The following is a 19,099-nucleotide window of genomic DNA, read 5'->3' as shown; positions in this document are numbered from 1 at the left end:
AGGGGGACTAGTCCCCGATTCGATCGCTAGGACCAATGGGTAGGTCGGACACCGCAGATATGTCAGACAACATGATTATGATATGATATTATGTGTTAGTAGTAGGGGGAGAAATAGTCCCAATGTACGGTTGAGATAGACCGAAGGGTTGGTCAGCACCCTAGAGTGGCTTGACATGGGTAGGTCAGCACCCCAAAATGGCTTGACATGGGTAGGTCATCACCCTAGAATGGCTTGACATGGGTAGGTCAGCACCCCAGAATGGCTTGACATGGGTAGGACGGGCGCCCCTGAATTGCCCGGCAGTATATATTCACTAAGCTTCGTGCTTACAATTTTAGTTTCTGGTTTCAGGTACTCCTTCGTCTAAGGGGAAGGAGTCGGCGATGTAGCAGCACATCACACACACACATGATTTCCGCTTGGAGTTTCTGGGATTGTACTCTGATATTTTGTTACTTTAAGATGATTTGGTTTGAAACATGATAGTATGGTTTTATGTATTGACATGACCTTGGGAATGTTTTGATAAACAATTTATAAATCACTTAATTAAAGAAATGAAATTTTTGGCCTCAAATTTTGGGATGCTACAGAGTTAGTTCTTCTTGGGTGAAGATATGAATCTAGGGCTTTGGTTTGGACTCCATTAAGTCATGCAAAGTCATAAAGTTAGAATTTTATGACTTAAGACGTCCCTTAGAATCAGATATGGGAGTTGGACATTAGGTCTTAAGTTATTAAGTGCTTAGAAAGGTTTTTTGGCATCAGCTGGAGTACGTTGGCGTACCTCTCTGGTATGCTGTGTGTAACGGGTCTTGACCTATTTACCCCTTGGTGATCATGTTGTATGTTGGGTATAATGGGGTGGTACGCTGGGCATACTCACTAGAAGACCATTTTGGGCCTTGGGTCATTTTGGGTTTAGGCCATGAATTGTTAGGTCAAGCCTAGGAAAGGCAAAATAGTCTTTACCCCTTAGCATGATAGAATATGATTTCGACCTTTGATTATGGGTTATTACCCTAATTATTAATTACAGATGATTTTTGATATTTTCAGTGTGAGGAGCCCTTATAGTAGCCACGTTTGGGTGATTCAACTATCTTCAGTTCGAGGTGAGTCTCTTCACTGTACCCGTGGGTCGAAGGCACCAATATCGTCCCACTAGGATGTGTTATGTAGAATGCTAGCTGTCTTTGTGACTCTTGCATTGCACGGTGGGCTGGGCCCATTGGCATGTATGTAGGGTTGGGCCCATTTGCATGAATGGGCTAGGCCCATTGTATGACATGCTAGGCTCATTTGTATGTTCGGCTGGGCCAATTGATTAGGAAGGGCTAGGCCCATTTTTATGGGTTGAGCCCAATGTGTAGACTAGACCCAATGATATGTATAGTATGTGGTATTTTGGGGAACTTACTAAACTTTGTGCTTACAATTATGTGTTTATGGTTTTAGATGCTTCCAGTTAGTTGTAATGGGAAGGGACCGGCGTGACTGCACCGCATCCACCAATGTTTTTCGCATTGGTTATTTATGACTTTAACTCTGATGGTAAAATGATTTAATTACTGTAATTGGCTATAGGACAACTCAATTGTATGGTTTAAGTGTTTTTTAAATGAAAATTATACTATGAAGCTTTAGGATGTTACATAGAGTCTCCAGGTGATCATTTTGTTTCCTCTACTAGGAGGTATAACAACAATGGTTTAGTAGTGTACTTTAATGGTTTTACTATATGGAATTAAAGTGAATATCTTAACTTGGTAGATTCACTAAGATAGGTTGCCTACTCGAGATAATCATCACCGACCATGCACATGTTCTTAGTGACCAACTATAGAGTGCCCAACAATAACGAGGGCCCAAATTTTGTTAATGTTATTACCTTATTGCGTATACTATTTGACTATTCATATTTTCAAACCCTAAGCATCTTGGAGAGAGTTTTGTCTAATAAGTTTGACAAGGCAAATAAGCTTTTCTATTTATACACTTACTACTTCTTTTTTGTCTATACGGGACGTCGTAAACTCAAATAAACTTTTTTATCTTATTCATCCAAGTATCTCATTTTAATGATTAACTTATCACTCATTTTAAGTTAGTTTTAGGTATGTATAGGTTCTAAATTTTGTTCAAAATGTAAACCTAATTTTACTACAAACAAGTGAATCAATTTTTTTCAACATCACCACCACCCACCTGGAACCGTCATCCACAGCCAAAGTCAATGTTGAAGAATCAACTAACACCAAAGAGAGAAAGAGAGAGCTAACTAAACATATGTTTTTTTTTCTGTAAAATAGACTAACTAAACATATGTTATGTGTTTGGGAAATTAACTTATTAAAGGTAATTAACTTTTCAGATTGTTCACATTTGGGTAACTATTTTTATCTATACACATCTAGGTAAAAAACTTTTTGGAAGTGTTTACATATGACCATTATGGCTGACTGTAGAAGGTTACTGTTGGAATAGTGTCTAAGGCTGCAACTATATTAGGCAAGTATTTGACCCGGTTGTGCATGGTCCTTTTGGGTTGCCTTCACCATAGCAACTTGATAAGATGATTTATTAAGAGAGAGTAAATATTATTAGTATATTATGAGAATAATATAAAGAATAATATATTTTTATTTGATTAATATAAGTCATAGAATTAATTGGAATTAATTTGGTGACTTAAAGAGATTAATTAAATAAGAGGGTATAAACTGTCAATTGTTTGATAGTTAAACTTTAGACTGTAAATCCATATAGATATGGATTGGACGGATTCTAGAAGCTTGGGATAGCTTCAAATCGTCCAAGGGGTTATCTAAGGAATGGATTTGGATAGCTTTAAGAGAAGATTATCCAATTAGGGTTTAGGTTGTAACCCTTAAGGAGTCTACAAGTATAAATAGACCCTATGGCATAAGGAAATCGGCACTTGATCTAAAGTATAGAAACCCTGGCCGATTTCCTCCCCTCTCCTCTCTCCCAAATCATCCTCCTTGCTATTTGGTGTTTGTAAGCCATTAGAGGAGTGACAATTGTGACTCTAGAAGCTCCAAGACAATAAGATCAACAAGGAATTCAAAGGTATGATTCTAGATCTGTTTCGATATTGTTATTACAACTAATTAGTCATTAGAAGTCTTGGATTCAAAGCATGTTTAATTAGAAAGCCTAGATCCAAGCATTAGGGTTTTGCATGCGCACATAGGAAAGTTCTTATGGCTAAAACCCATGAGTGGTATCAGAGCCTAGCATGGTTTTCATTAAATTGTTGCTTAATTGTCTGAAACTAAACTGCAAAATTCGATTTTTGTGTTTCTGAGTCATGGACTCGGCGAGTTCCATAGTGGACTCGGCGAGTCCCTTGGTGCACTCGGCGAGTCCAAGCGTCAGGAATGGCTAGATTCGGGATTTCTTCATGATTATCTTATGGAAACTTACCTTAATCATATTAGATCAACCCTAATCCGATTTTATGATATATATGACTATAATCTTGATCTAACTAAAGATATTTATCAACTAATAAAATATTTAATTTCCTTATATGATAATTAATTAATTATTTTGATTATCTTGGTAATTATCTTGAAAGAAATCTTGAATAAATCAAATATAGATAATGAGGATATTAATTGTTAATTGAAATTATTTGTTATTTGATCCTCCATGTTTTAAATGTTTAAAACTTGTCCTCAAGTTTTGAAATTTATATTTTGTGATTAAAAGTTTTAATTTAGACATTTAAATTTCAAACCCTAGATTTTGAAAGGTTTAAAATACAACCCTATACTAATATAATATTACAAGAATAATATATATATATATATATATATATATATATATATATATATATATATATATATGTATAACTAAAATGCCAGTCTTACCGTTAGTAGGCCTCATTCACGAAGCCGATCTATAAGGTGGGTATAAGGTTGCGGCCTATAAAATGGCGCTTAATGGGTGTACACTCACACCCACCACTTGCTTGATCGGTGGAGGGTCATTAGCCGAACGGGTAGGATAGGGCAACCTCATCCTCTCATTAAAAGTCTAATAAGTAATACAAAGTAACTACACATATTTTAAAAATTTCCCAATCTTAGTTACTTTAGGAAAAGTGAATTGATGCAATCCCATGAAATTACACTTTGCACCCTTGCTAAGAAGTTAGTGGAGCGTGTGTGGTTTACCGGCACACTAATTGGTTCTAAGCAAAGGTGGCAAAGGGTGATTCATTGTTTATCATAGTTCGATGGAGCGTGTGTGGTTTACCGGCACATCGAATAGGTGATCGTTACAATGAAGGCACCATGTGAATTTGCATGGTAATTCACACCCGCTTTGTGATCCTCGGTATCCCAGTCACAAACAAGAGGGGCGTATTGAGATTTAAAGATGCCATTGAATAGTTTCAATGAATCTCATCCGATCCTAGGAATTCTCAATACATTTAGGGCTAATAGTTAGGTTTTATGGTGGAGAATTAGTGAATCGTCATTCACTTACCTTAAATTTATTTGCATGTTGGATTACGGCATCCCTTTTCTAATATGTAAATGTTGTTGTTGGATCCTAGCCCTAATTTTTTCTTATTGGGTGATAATTAGGGATTCTTATTCTAATTTATCTTTGTCCTTTCTATTTGTAGATGTCGAACGCAAACAACGCTGCTGCTAGTTCTTTCACGTTGATGAGCCTTTGCCAAAAGGTCACATTCGATGGAACGAACTTTAGCGAATGGATAAGATACATTCGCACCATTACTCGCTATGAGGATAAGGAGTATGTCCTCGATGAGAAGCTCGAGAAAATCAATCCTGAAATCGCTACTCCGGCTGAAATTACCGCTTTTGAAACTCATGAGCGAGATGCAACGAAGGTACATTGCATCATGATAGCCACCATGAACTCCGAATTCCAAAAGTCCTACGAGGACATGTACCCGTACGAGATGCATCAAGACTTATTGGAGAGATACCACCAGAACGTGAGACAAGAGCGTTATGATATTTTCAATAACATGATTTCCGCTAAGATGGGTCATGGAGAATCTCTTACCGTGCACCTGCAAAAGATGCAAAGGTATGTCGACCGCCTTCGCAAGTTAAATGTTGACTTTGGGGAAGACTTGGCGATCGACATGGTGCTTCACTCTTTGCCTCCGATGTACAATCAATTTAGGATGACCTACCACATGAACAAAGAGGAGGTCACCTTAAGCAAACTCCAAGGTCTCTTGAGGGTCACTGAGAGCAACTTCAAAGACAAGTCTGTTGCACCAACTCCCAATCCACCTGCTGCTCCTGTCTTGGCTATTGGTCAAGGAAAGGGAATGAAGAGGAAGGATTCGTCTAAGAACTATCGCAAGGTTAAAGCCCAAGATAGTGCCTCTTCTAGTAGCACCAAAGTTGATCCCGCTAAGCCCTGCCCTAACCCTAAGGAGGCAGAGTGCCACCACTGCTACAAGATAGGACATTGGAAGAGAAGCTACCCAGAGTACCTGAAAGCCATCAAGGAAGGAAAGATCAAGCCATCTTTCGCAGGTATATACACAATTAAATCTAACGATTCTAATCATGCTATTTCTTGGGTTCTTGATACCGGTTGTGGTTACCACATTTGTTCTAATGTGCAGGGACTAAGAAGAAGTAGGGATGTGGAGCAAGGAAGAATCAATCTAATCATGGGGAACAGAAGATCGTCGCCTGTGACCAAGATTGAAGTGTATTCTTTAGTTCTTAGGAATAATTTTTGTTTAGATTTGAACAATTGTTGCTATTCGCCAGAAATGGCTACAAACATCATTTCATTTCATGGTTTGTTTAGACAATGTTTTAGATTTTCTTTTAATAATGAGAATGGTTCTATTTTGGCTTATCTAAATGGTGTCTTTTACTTTGAAGCTATACCATGTAATGGAATTTATGAAACTGTTATGATTGTTGATAACTTAGGAAATGATGTTTTGAATATTGATTATTCCACTAGTATGGATAAAGCATCCTTGTGGCATTGTCGTCTTGGACATGTCAACAAGAAACGCATAGCCCAACTCCAAAAGGATGGAGGGTTGGAGTCATTCGACCTTAGGGAAGATGACACATGCGAGTCTTGTTTACTTGGAACGATGACTAAGTCACCTTTCACGAGTACGTGTGAAAGGGGTGAGGCTCTATTGGACTTAATACATACCGATGTATGTGGACCGTTTAGATCAACCACGAAAGATGGGAACCGCTTCTACGTGACTTTTACCGATGATTATAGTAGATATGGGTATATCTATTTAATCAAGCAAAAGTCAGAAACCTTTGAAAAGTTCAAAGAGTTCAAGAATGAAGTGGAGAATCAATTGGGCAGGAAAATCAAGATGCTTCGATCCGATCGAGGAGGAGAGTACCTAAGTCTTGAATTCCACGATTATCTCAAGGAGTGTGGAATAGTTTCGCAATTGACGCCTCCTAGGACACCGTAGTTGAATGGTGTGGCAGAAAGGCATAATCGAACCTTACTGGATATGGTTCGCTCTATGATGAGCCGTGCTTCACTACCTATCTCTTTTTGGGGGTATGCCTTAGAGACTTCCGCCCATATCCTTAAACGAGTCCTTACCTCTTAGACATTCCGATAGAGTTAGGGTTCATCCCCAGTTTTATGGTTTTCATATTACCACCAAAGGGGACACGTATATTAGTGATGGTACACTAATAAATCTTGATGAACCTAATAGCTATAAGGAAGCCATGGCAGGCCCGGAGTCTACGAAATGGAAAGAGGCAATGGATAGCGAGATCCAATCCATGTATGATAACCAAGTTTGGAATTTGGTTGATAATGTGCCTGGACGTAAGACCGTTGGGTGCAAATGGATCTTCAAGAAGATGACCGACGTAGTTGGAAACGTACACACATATAAAGCGCGATTGGTTGCGAAGGGCTTTACTCAAACTCCCGGAGTTGACTATGATGAGACCTTCTCACCAGTTGCGAAGATTAAATCTATTAGAGTGATGCTAGCGATTGCCGCATTTCATGATTATGAGATTTAGCAAATGGATGTCAAGACCGCTTTCCTTAACGGAAAGTTGGCTGAGGATGTTTATATGGCTCAGCTAGAGGGGTTTGTGGATCCAAAGCATCCGAATAGAGTGTGTAAGCTTGAGAAGTCCATTTATGGACTTAAGCAAGCGTCTCGTAGATGGAATCTTTGCTTCGATGAGAAAGTCAAAGATTTTGGATTTGTACGAAGTGAGGATGAGTCATGTGTATATGTCAAAGCCAGTGGGAGTATAGTAAGCTTCCTCGTTCTATATGTCGATGACATATTACTCATAGGAAACGACATCCCGACTCTGCTGGAGGTTAAGTCCTGGCTCGGGAAGTGCTTCGCTATGAAGGACCTCGGAGAGGCTTCTTACATTTTGGGAATAAGGATAGTAAGAGAAAGAAGTAAGAGACTAATTGGACTTAGTCAGAACACTTACTTAGAGAAGGTACTAAAACGTTTTAGTATGGAAAACTCGAAGAAGGGAGAATTACCGATACAAAGTAATGCCAAGTTGAGTAAGACTCAAAGTCCGAGTACCGAAGCTAAGATAGCAGAAATGAGCCGAGTACCATACGCTTCCGCAGTTGGCTCAATCATGTACGCTATGACTTGTACTCGCCCTGATGTAGCTTTGGCTTTGAGCATGGTTAGCAGATATCAAGGGAATCCTGGCAGAGCACATTGGATTGCGGTGAAGAATATCCTTAAGTACCTTCGGAGGACAAAGGAATGGTTCTTAGTCCTCGGAGGGAGTGATGACTTGAAGGTACGAGGGTATAGTGACGCCAGTTTTCAGACCGACATGGACAACTACCGTTCGCAGTCGGGCTGGGTCTTTACCCTAAATGGAGGAGCAGTGACATGGAAGAGTTCCAAACAGGAAACCGTAGCTGATTCAACGTGCGAATCAGAGTACATTGCAGCGAGCGAAGCGTCGAAGGAGGCAATATGGCTGAAGAACTTTATCGGTGATCTTGGAGTTGTACCTGCCATAAAGGAGCCCATGGAGATTTTCTGTGATAACGAAGGAGCGGTTGCCTTGACCAAGGAACCGAGGGATCATGGTAGATCAAGACATATCGACAGAAAATATCACTTCATTAGACATCGTGTAGAAGAAGGACAACTCGTAGTAAAGAGGATATCATCAGAAGATAACCCAGCAGATCCGCTTACGAAGGGACTGAGTAGGGTTAAGCACTTGCAGCATGCTAGGAGTATTGGGCTGAAGGATGATATTAGCATAGATTAGATAGTATTAGAAACGTGTAATAGATAAATGTAATTAACATTTGATGATTAAATAAAGGAGTTTTATTTATGAGTAATGTTACTATCTTATGTTAATTGTTTAACTATTGTTTCATTTTTGCATGTTTTGACTTCCAGAATAATTGAGTTTATTAGGAATAATCGAATTATTCAAATTGTCCACAATCGTTCATATGTTGGAAGTAGATATGAATGAAGATTGTCATGAATTGGTGTGTAGATTGTCTAAGTGGTGTTAGACATAGCAAAGGATTGCTGCAACGTTCATGAGTGCTTATGAACTAGTTTTGAGCATTGGAACAAACCCGCGCTTGTTGGAATCACCTTATGGAATATGATATAAAAGGGTGATCGCAAGACGATAATATCATATAGTCTTAAAACCTAGATATATGGTTTGTTATTTGTTAATTGATTGTACATTGATAATGCGAAAACGCATCAGTAACTCGATGTTATAAAACGCATTGTTGTGTATAGTTGGTTAATAAATAAGTAAATGCATATAAGTCGAAGTTTATTTGTAACTTTTATCTAAGAAGGTAAAAGCGATATCTCGGCCGCTCGATGATTTGATTTGACTTATGTGCCGGGCCCGGTCAGAACTGAATTGATGTGTTCGATTAAGTTCTATGTCAAATAAATCAGAGATCGAGAAACCTAAATGCTTGACTAACCATTCCATAGGATTGTCAGCATGATATCTAACAGAAGACTGTACAATCCCTTATCTAAAGGACAAGATTGATTAGATCAGAGTTTGACAGAGTCTTTGAGAGCTACGATTGCAAACCGAATTGTGCTTGTGCATATAGTTACTAGACTTATCCAAGTGGGAGACTGTTGGAATAGTGTCTAAGGCTGCAACTATATTAGGCAAGTATTTGACCCGGTTGTGCATGGTCCTTTTGGGTTGCCTTCACCATAGCAACTTGATAAGATGATTTATTAAGAGAGAGTAAATATTATTAGTATATTATGAGAATAATATAAAGAATAATATATTGTTATTTGATTAATATAAGTCATAGAATTAATTGGAATTAATTTGGTGACGTAAAGAGATTAATTAAATAAGAGGGTATAAACTGTCAATTGTTTGATAGTTAAACTTTAGACTGTAAATCCATATAGATATGGATTGGACGGATTCTAGAAGCTTGGGATAGCTTCAAATCGTCCAAGGGGTTATCTAAGGAATGGATTTGGATAGCTTTAAGAGAAGATTATCCAATTAGGGTTTAGGTTGTAACCCTTAAGGAGTCTACAAGTATAAATAGACCCTATGGCATAAGGAAATCGGCACTTGATCTAAAGTATAGAAACCCTAGCCGATTTCCTCCCATCTCCTCTCTCCCACATCATCCTCCTTGCTATTTGGTGTTTGTAAGCCATTAGATGAGTGACAATTGTGACTTTAGAAGCTCCAAGACAACAAGATCAACAAGGAATTCAAAGGTATGATTCTAGATCTGTTTCAATATTGTTATTACACTTAATTAGTCATTAGAAGTCTTGGATTCAAAGCATGTTTAATTAGAAAGCCTAGATCCAAGCATTAGGGTTTTGCATGCGCACATAGGAAAGTTCTTATGGCTAAAACCCATCAGTTACATCCGGTCAAAATGACCATATTTGAATACTTTCTACAAGTTCGTTACCTAGATGTATACAAAAAGAATAATTACCGAAATGTAAGAAAACGAAAAAGTTCATAACCCTAATAAGTCAATTTGTATTTTTATTATAGTAACCAATCATAATGTTTGCAATACAAACATATTCAGTTAAATTTCCTTAAAACAATATTTATGACCATTTAGGAGCAATTAAGTTGGTCACGACATGTTGGGAGCCGTTTTTTGTAGCAAATTTATATATATATATATATATATATATATATATATATATATATATATATATATATATATATATATATATATATATATATGCTACAAAAAACGGCTCCCAAGATGTCAGTGACTAATTTAAATGCTCATAAATGATCATAAATATTGTTTTAAAGAAATTTAATGAATATATTAATATTGCAAATATTATGATCGACTTCCTTCATAAAAATGTAAATTGACTTATCAGGGTAATTTTGGTGTTGCCCTCCTACTTGAGGTCGAAGGTTCAAATCTTGTCGTGGATATTTGTGAAATTAAGGAGTAGTTTAAGAGTAAATCAGATTTGTCGTTCAAAAAAATAAAATTAATTTTTCGGTTTGTTCATATTTAGATAACTAATTTTTTTTTTGTATATATCTAGGTAACCAACTTATTAAAATTGTTCGCATATGATCATTCTGACCGGATGTAACCTGCTACAACCGGTCATAATGATCATATGTGAAAACTTCTAAAAAGTTCATTACCTAAAGGTATAAAAAAATAGTTATCTAGATGTAAAAAGTTAATTATCTTAGGAAGTTAATTTTCTTATTTGTTTTTTTTTAATGTAAATAAATGGTGAAATATTTCCTTCCATCATATCCTTAATTAAACTTTATAAGTTTCGCTAACCAATATAACATTTTCACGAATCACACAACTCATAATTCTCACCAAACACGTATTAATGAGAAACATGTTGAGGGAATTAAAACTTGAGAAGACTTGATTAAGAAATTAAATAGAAACAAAGTAGAGATGAGTGGTAAGCATGTGCAAGGGCTTAGATTAAAAAGCCAATTAGGTGGAACAAGTTCATTAATTATATTTTTAAATAAAGAAAGAGAAATATAAGGACCACATACAAAAATTTGGATGGGAAGCCACATTTCCCACTTGCCCTCCATACACGTCTCGTGTGTGTACGGGCTTCTTCTTTTCCATTTAAATATGGTCTAAATCTTTTAATTGAAATCCCTTTTTCTTTATAAACCCTAGATTCTTTTAATTTCTAATAATTTCCGAATTAAATAATTAATATTTGATCATTTACATCATAGAATCTATTCGAATAAATAAAAATACTTTTTTAAGGCATGTGGCAATGTCATTTATTTTGACACATATCATTTATTTAGTTATTTTCAATTTATTTTTATTCCACATCTTATTTTATAGTTTTTTTTTTATTTTCTAAAATTTCATATAATATTTAAATGTAATAATAATAAATATCAATTTCATTAATAGACATTCCTTTTAATTTCAAATTTACTAAATTAAAAGTTCATTATTTTCCTTTCTTTTTTATTAAAAATAATTGTTTAAATTTAAAAGAGAATAAAACAATTTATTTTTAATAATTCAATATTTTTTTTCATGTTTCTTATAAATTCAAACTTTTTAAATGTATAGAATTCCATATATAATTTTTTATTATAAATAAACCTATGTAATAACTAGTAAACCAACAAACAAAACCTTGACAATCATCACAAAGATTGAAACCCATATAAGTCACATTTAATGAATGAGAAACTTAGATTGTTTACACAATTCATTATATAAATAAAATCACTTAAAAGTGTTGTTGGTTTAAGGCTTTCACCCATTGGATTACAAGATTTTTCTTCTTTTACTTTCTAATTATGGTATATAATATTTTTCTGTGTGCGTGTTTATTGGACTTTTCATTTTTAATGACATTGATGTGTAGGTTTACCTCCAATAGCATAAACGATATTGAAGATACCAAGTTAATTTAAATTAAAGAATGAATCCTTTATTATAACCATTTAGAAGAATTGAAAAAGTACCACAACTTTGTAAAATATATGTGTTTTAATTGGTGTATTTAAGTTTCCGTTGTTATTAAGTTTTAACCAAGAAAAAAAAAGATGGGAAAAGAAAAAAAATATAAAACAAATAGAAAGAATATTCTATTTTCGTGTGTATAGATTTGAAGTAAACGAAAGGGAAATAAACATTTTATATTCCATAGTTTCAAAGAAAGAAAAAAATTTAAACCTTATTTTAAGGGGGGTTTGGGATTGGTTTTTGAACATCAAAAATGTTTTTGGATACAAGTGTTTATTAATTTATGGTAATGTAAATGTTTTACCTCTCATGTGTAATTTTTTCCTAGCTTCTTTTTAGATGCTTTTATATTATTTATGCTAACAAGTTTAAATATAGAAATATCAAACACTTATTAAAAAGGTTTTAACTTTTTCTTTATTGTGAGCTTGTGACTTTTTTTACATAAATATTCAGAAAAAATAGTATTTTTGAACGACGAAATAATATAAAACAACTAGCAAGAAGCTAGTAAAACTTATAAAGTACAAGTTAGAAAAAGTTTTTGTAACAAAACAACCTACTTCATCTTAGAACTTTTTTGTCCCATCACAAATTCAGAAAACAATCTAGCAACTATTTCATAAAACATCAAAGCCTTCTTAGGTCTTGATGTTCCAAAAAAAGTTCTTAACACCAAAAAAATGACAACAATCGCCTTAAAATGTTTACGTTGCACATCAGATAATTGAATATAACAGTTAAGTTTCTCCAGAACATGATCAGACCAATGAATAATAGCAATGATAGTTAAGTCTCCACATACCACCATCAGACGATAAAAGCAAAATGCCAATAATACCAGGACAACCCGAAAACACCTGACTCCTATAAAGCAAGATGGATAAAATACATAATCTAAATCAATATTGTGATTGCTAAAATATTTAATGTTAATAATAATATTTGCATGTTACAGTTAGGGATATTAAAAAAAAACCTTTGAGTTTGTAACATTTTAACAATTTTATATTTTATATTTGTCTTTTTTGGTTTTCCCAATAATTTTCATTGAACTTTATAATTTCATATTGTTTTTTATTTTTTATTTTTGGTTTTCAATTTGTTTTTAAATGAAATTCACATGAAAACTCTTAAGTTAGCATTTTTTTTAATGGTTTTACTATGTTTTTTAATGGAACTTGTTAATTTCATTTGTTTTATCTTTTTTCCTGGTTCATTTTAGATCCACATTTTTCGATTGATGTGGCATGCCACGTCTAATAATAAGGAATGAAATGGATTATAAAAAGGAAGCTCGAACTCGAGACCAATTGGAAGTATGCAAGCACATTGTCAGTAAGCAATATATATATATATATATATATATATATATATATATATATATATATATATATTGTAAATAACACTACTATAATTATAAAAATATTTGTAATTAATGATAATCAAATTACATTTATATTATTAAACAAATGTATATATGTATATATACAATGCATTACTTTCATATCTACATGTATACATTATGTTAGTTATATACATGTTCATTAATTGTGTTTTTGGGTCCCGTGGTTTGTTTACATACTTGATCATGTTCTCGCGTCATGCATTAAGTATGTCCTTCTATTAGGTCGGGCCCTTTGTTTCCCAGGGCATGATTTACATGGTCTTATTTTAGGGTCACCATCCTTTCCAAATGATGATTGAGATGAATGATGTCATTAATGTGGTACTCATTTTCCGTAAAGATGTATTATAAACAATGTATGCAATATGGTATTTTTATTTTGAAGTTTTTCTTGTAGAATGAACCTTTGTAAAACCCATTAGCAAGTGGTAAATGCTAAAATTTAAAGGTAGGTTGTTATTTATTAGTAGGTACAAATGAGATCGACAAAAAAATGAAAAGAATGCAAATAAGTGATGCTCGTGGTGTATCCATTTGGCGACGCGACACGAAAGCATTGTGTATGTAAGAACAATATGTCAACCTTTCTTGTTTATTTCAACACTCTTACTCTCTAGAACACTCACTTATGGTGTGATATCACCTACTGACTCCAGGGGGAGACTTGGAGTAAGGAGATTTCAAGAATTTGTCCATTAATACTTTGAATCAAGGTCAAGAGTCATGATTTCCTCATCTAGTTACTCATTTGATTAGTGAAACTTAAGGTTTTGATGAACTAAAAAGGGAATCCGAAAATCATGGATAAAATTGATGCTTTTGAGTGATGTAATAGCTCAAATAACTTCAATAACATACATACATGTAGTTTTTTTTTTTTTTTTTTTTGATGAAAGTGAAGAGAGAAATTGATAAACTCAACTTGATAACTCTTGCATGTCTAGATTAAGACCATGGGTTAGTGAATCAAGTACTTTTATGTTATTTTAAAAGGTTATAAAAGACACATAATTGACTTTTTAGGGGCTCAATAGTTTGGATGCAATAAAAATTGAGTTTTGCGGAGGGATCTATTGCACTTTTCCTCTGTGGCACATAGGAGTGTGACACACGTCACGTACATGCTCCAAACGTAACTCAATCTTCTATTGAAAGCATATACTTGACTGTTATATATTCAACCTGAATGCTGAGGATTTTAATACATGTATTCATGAAGCAAATGACCTAAGCAAAGTAGTCAAGAGCTTGAAATATTATTCACATAAAGCTTAATAAGGTGGCTAACCCCACTCTTTTTCTATATGTTTGATATGTAGTTATGTAGCGATTATTATGTTGTGCTCTGGTGATAGTGTAATATTATAGTGGTATATAATAATATATGGAAGTAACCATACTTTAATCCTTGGTGATTTATATGTATATGTGATATCAGAATTTAGTGATAATTATGATATCATGGTGGTGGAAATTATTCGTATGTGGTGATTATTAGTGACCTTTTGATAGTGTAAATCCATTAGTAATTATTTGTGAACCTTTGGATGGTTTAAATCCATTGGTAGTTATTGGTGAACCTTCGGATGGTGGGATGTTATGAGGCATTACTCGTTCGTGGCTTTAATTCGTATGATTTGTGGAATGTTGTAAGTCAATGTCTATAAGGTATATTAAATGGTGTCATTTACAGGGTACAAAGTTATTTAATAAATTGCATAGGAGACTATAGGACCGTTAGGGTTAACAACAAACAATGAATTAAACTAAAAACAAGAAGGTTTTCAAAATGTCTTAATCAAAAACTAATTTCGGTTAAGGTTTTCAACAAGAACGTTTTATCTCACAAAGAGATAAATGCACAAAGCCGTTTTAGGTTACCATAAAGTAAAACCTAGTATGAGTTAAATAATAGGAAGTAAACTATATATGGAAGTTTATATATATTATATTAAATCCCTACATAACAACGATTCAAAGAAACTGATGTGAATAAATCTCAGATCGATTACATCTTTCACAGGTAAAAAGAAGAAGATCAAACAAATCAAACACAATAATATTATGAACGCAGTATGGAATCAACGTTATGCTTATGATTCAAATATAGTCACGCCTCAGCAGAGCTCGATGAAGAACTTCCACTGTAGAGGCGAGCTAGGGTTTACAAAACTCAATGAGAAAAATAATAAAAGCGTTAATTACTAAGGCTGCATGCATGCACCTTAGATACTAAACCCTAGAGTAAAACATGCACGGATGGACATGCCCAAACCAGCAACCAAAACTGGGCTAAGGACCAAGCCCATGACGCAACACTATAAGCCCAACAATCCCCCCCTTTGCGTCAAATGAGACGAGAGATCATTTCCTTTGAGTAGGCCTCACAGTCTTCACAACCTTGAACAACCGAGGGATGATTGCAAGAAGTGTCTGCCAAAATTGAATGTACCATCTCAGCATATTAGTAAACGTCTTCTTGTCGGATGCTGTGTTCTGACTACACCTCTAAATGATATCCAAAATGTGCTCCAAGCAAGCGGTTGAGAAGAGGTGTTTGTCAACAAGAGCGAATAGGCATTTCTGACCTTCGCCCCTGATACACATCACTGTGTGATACTTTGAGTCGATTTTGCCCATGACCATTGTATTCACATCGCCTACTCTGCCTATCGTTTTGATCATGGTTCGCTTGTGAATGGCAAAGGCGATCTCTTGGTCCATCTTCGCTACTTCGTGAATGTAGCAAACAAGCATTCACTTGACATGGTCAATGATCGGCTCATACTCCTGTGGAGTTGACAGCAAAATATTGTTGAGGAGTATCCAGTCGTGGGGATTGAGGTTCGGCAGATCAACCAGGGTGAAGTTATGAACCGAGCCTTCAGAGCCTCGAGTCACTTTGAACTTGACATTGACAAATTTCCCGGCTGAGTAGGGCTTTAGAACCTTGACAGTTGTGATCTTCTGCGAACTCCAGGTGAAGTACCGGGGTTGAGCGAACTCCAGATAGAACTCCAACAGATCTCGATCCACCTTCGGGTCTGGAGAAGGGATAGTAGCAGTTGAGTTGAAGTAGTGAAAGATGAATACCTTTCAAGTGATCGGCATGTCAAACTGTTCATCCTTGGAGTTTTCAAGACCAAATGACATGACTGGTTCGAGCCAAAGAACACTTGGTTCGTCTATGGCGCTTTTTTGAAGCGAGTCAATAGTCCATTTTGGAAAAATGGACTTCTTCTTCTCCATAAGCTCCTTCTCTTTTTGCTTCTTCTCTAGGTCATCCATTTGCTTCTTGAACTTTTCTTCAAGCTCTTTATCAGTAGATTTTGTTTTTTGATAAGGCTTTTCGGGATTTTCTTCATAAACATCGTCTTCGTCATCAGTGTTATCTTCACCGATCTTCTTTTTCTTCTTATCTCTTTTACTGATCGAAGCTTCATTATCCTTCGGTTCAACAGTTGGTTTCGGTTCAGGAGGAGGTTGATTTTTCGCTGCCTTCTCTCCCCCTTGTTTCGGCTGGACACCAGTCACCGAAACTCCCTCGATACGACTAAGGATATCCAGTGCAGGTCTTAGTTTCTCAGCCAAGTGTCTTCGTATGGTAATGTTTATGATGGGATCATGTGCATCAAGGAGATGAGGCAAAATGGAGTGAACATCACCAACAGAGCTTCAAATAACCTCCCTTTCAGATTTCAAATCGTTGAGTTCAGTTGTTGCAGTGCGAAGTTTGAGATTCTGCATCTTCAACTGAGAGGTTCGTTTGTCCAGCTCATCTATAATGCGATTTTCCACAGCCAACTCTGCCTCCAGTTGAGTTAATTGATAATTGACATTATCATTCAGAGTGGCATTGGTTGCTTCGATTGCTTGACAAGCAGCTTCAAGATTGGATCTCTCAGCTTAAAGAGAACGCTGAAGGTTATCAACCGAAGCATTCATAGTCTGAGAGTTTTTCTGAGCATCCACCTGCAAAGAATCTAGAAACAAATGAGCTTCAAAAATTAGTTTATCGACTTTTGCAGTCGCTTCTTTGCATTCCTTCGTGGAAGCCTCAACAACAAGGGAGGCCTTCTGGCATTGGGAAGTGGAGGCGTCTATAGCCTTAGCTGCAGCAGTGAGGGAGGCATTGTGTTATTGGAAAACGGAGGAGAACAAGTCTTTAAGAGAATCATCTGAATAGGCCCCAGAGGAAGAGGAGGAAAGCAGTTGATCAAGTTTGTCATTGACTGCTTTGAGATGACACTTGGTGACAGGTGCATCTTCGTCTTCATCACTCTGTACACGGTAAGGACTGAAATAAGTGGAATCAAATTCTAAGTCCTCACCGCCTAGAACTGGGGTGGTGTCAGTGGATGGGGTAGGTGATAAGGGTTTTGTAGTGGTGGAAGGTTCGATTGTTACTGGTGGTTCGGTTGTAACTGGTGGGGTGGGTGCTGTATAATGAGCCCATGTAGTAGTGGTGGTAGTGGTAGTGTCTGTGAAGATTGGATCAGGGATAGGAATAGTGGTTGATGGTTGAGAGGTAGTTATGGGAAATATTGGAGGGATGGATATTGGTACAAAAACGGGTGGAGGAGAAGGAGGTTAGGAGCGAACAAGTATTTATGGGGTAGGCGAGCGAGGCAGGGTATCACCACGACCCGAAGCCTCCTCATCAGAGCTTTCGCTTTCAGATTATGAAGGAGGAGCAGATTTGTGTTTAGGAGGAACATACTATGAGTCTGAATTGCTTGAAGATTGGAGTATGAGTCTCCGAGCGGGCTTTTTCTGCTTCTTCGGTTGAGGCTGTGATGGAGCAGCCTTGTCTGAGTTTCGCTTTTTAGGGGTTTAACCCTTGTTTGGTTTTGTAACCATCGTCTCCTTCTGTGTCTCAGGTTTCTTTCCCTTCTTGGCTGGCTTGTCAGTCTCTTCAATGGAGCGAACCATGGCTGGTGTGAGTTCCCTTGGACCTGAAGAAGGAATCTTCCTATATTGTTGCAGAACATTTCTTGCTTGAGACACACAGGCAAGCATGGTGTCAGGGATTGACCCAATGAAGTAGTACTTGGTGGGATCAGTGATGATTATCTTGGTGGTGTGAAAGGTGGCGATAGAGGAGAGAAGAGAGTCCGCCATGATTAGAACGTGAAGACGATCCATTGCCCACTTAGTGATGATAGACCAGTACCTGCCACTGGAGATCTCAGAGTGTCTTGAGTAAGAATACAAGCTCTGAACCAGTTATTGCCAGATGATGGACCGATAGTCCAAATCAATCCCGTGATATAGACCATAAAGCATAGTCATAAATGACTTGCTTGCTCCACCTAATCCGGCGCTTCACTCAGAGAGTCCTTTGAACAGTAGAGTGAAGAGGCCATTCCATTGAGGAGGAAGGCAGGACTTCTTGAACTTGGTAATGGTGGCTAGGGTTTCAGTGTTCCCCATTTGATAGAACATGGAGAATAGTTGACCAGTAGTGATCGATTCAGGGTTTACCAATGTTGGTTCTTGAGAGAGACCAATTAGGGCACACAAGCGGTTCTTGGAGATGGAAGTCTTCTCATTGTGGATTTCAAAGTGAATCCTCTCAGCAACCTTGTCGTAGTAAGCAGTTGAATAGATGAGTGAGAGGCACGACAGGGGAACAATTTC

At 36.3% G+C, this 19,099-nt stretch overlaps 1 protein-coding gene across 1 annotated transcript; it reads right to left on the bottom strand.

Annotated features, from left to right (window-relative positions):
• Window positions 1–16,555: 16,555 nt before the first annotated feature.
• LOC111882023 (uncharacterized) lies at window positions 16,556–18,580 on the bottom strand. Its single transcript, XM_023878391.1, has 3 exons — window positions 18,298–18,580; window positions 17,619–17,940; window positions 16,556–17,132 (listed from the first exon to the last, which is right to left on the bottom strand). Exons 1-3 carry the CDS (start codon window positions 18,578–18,580, stop codon window positions 16,556–16,558), a joined length of 1,182 nt encoding a protein of 393 aa, XP_023734159.1.
• Between the last annotated feature and the right edge of the window lie 519 nt (window positions 18,581–19,099).

The sequence above is a fragment of the Lactuca sativa genome, chromosome 3, assembly GCF_002870075.4.
Source record: "Lactuca sativa cultivar Salinas chromosome 3, Lsat_Salinas_v11, whole genome shotgun sequence".
NCBI classification, from domain to species: domain Eukaryota; kingdom Viridiplantae; phylum Streptophyta; class Magnoliopsida; order Asterales; family Asteraceae; genus Lactuca; species Lactuca sativa.
This window is presented reverse-complemented; position numbering and strand designations above follow the sequence as displayed.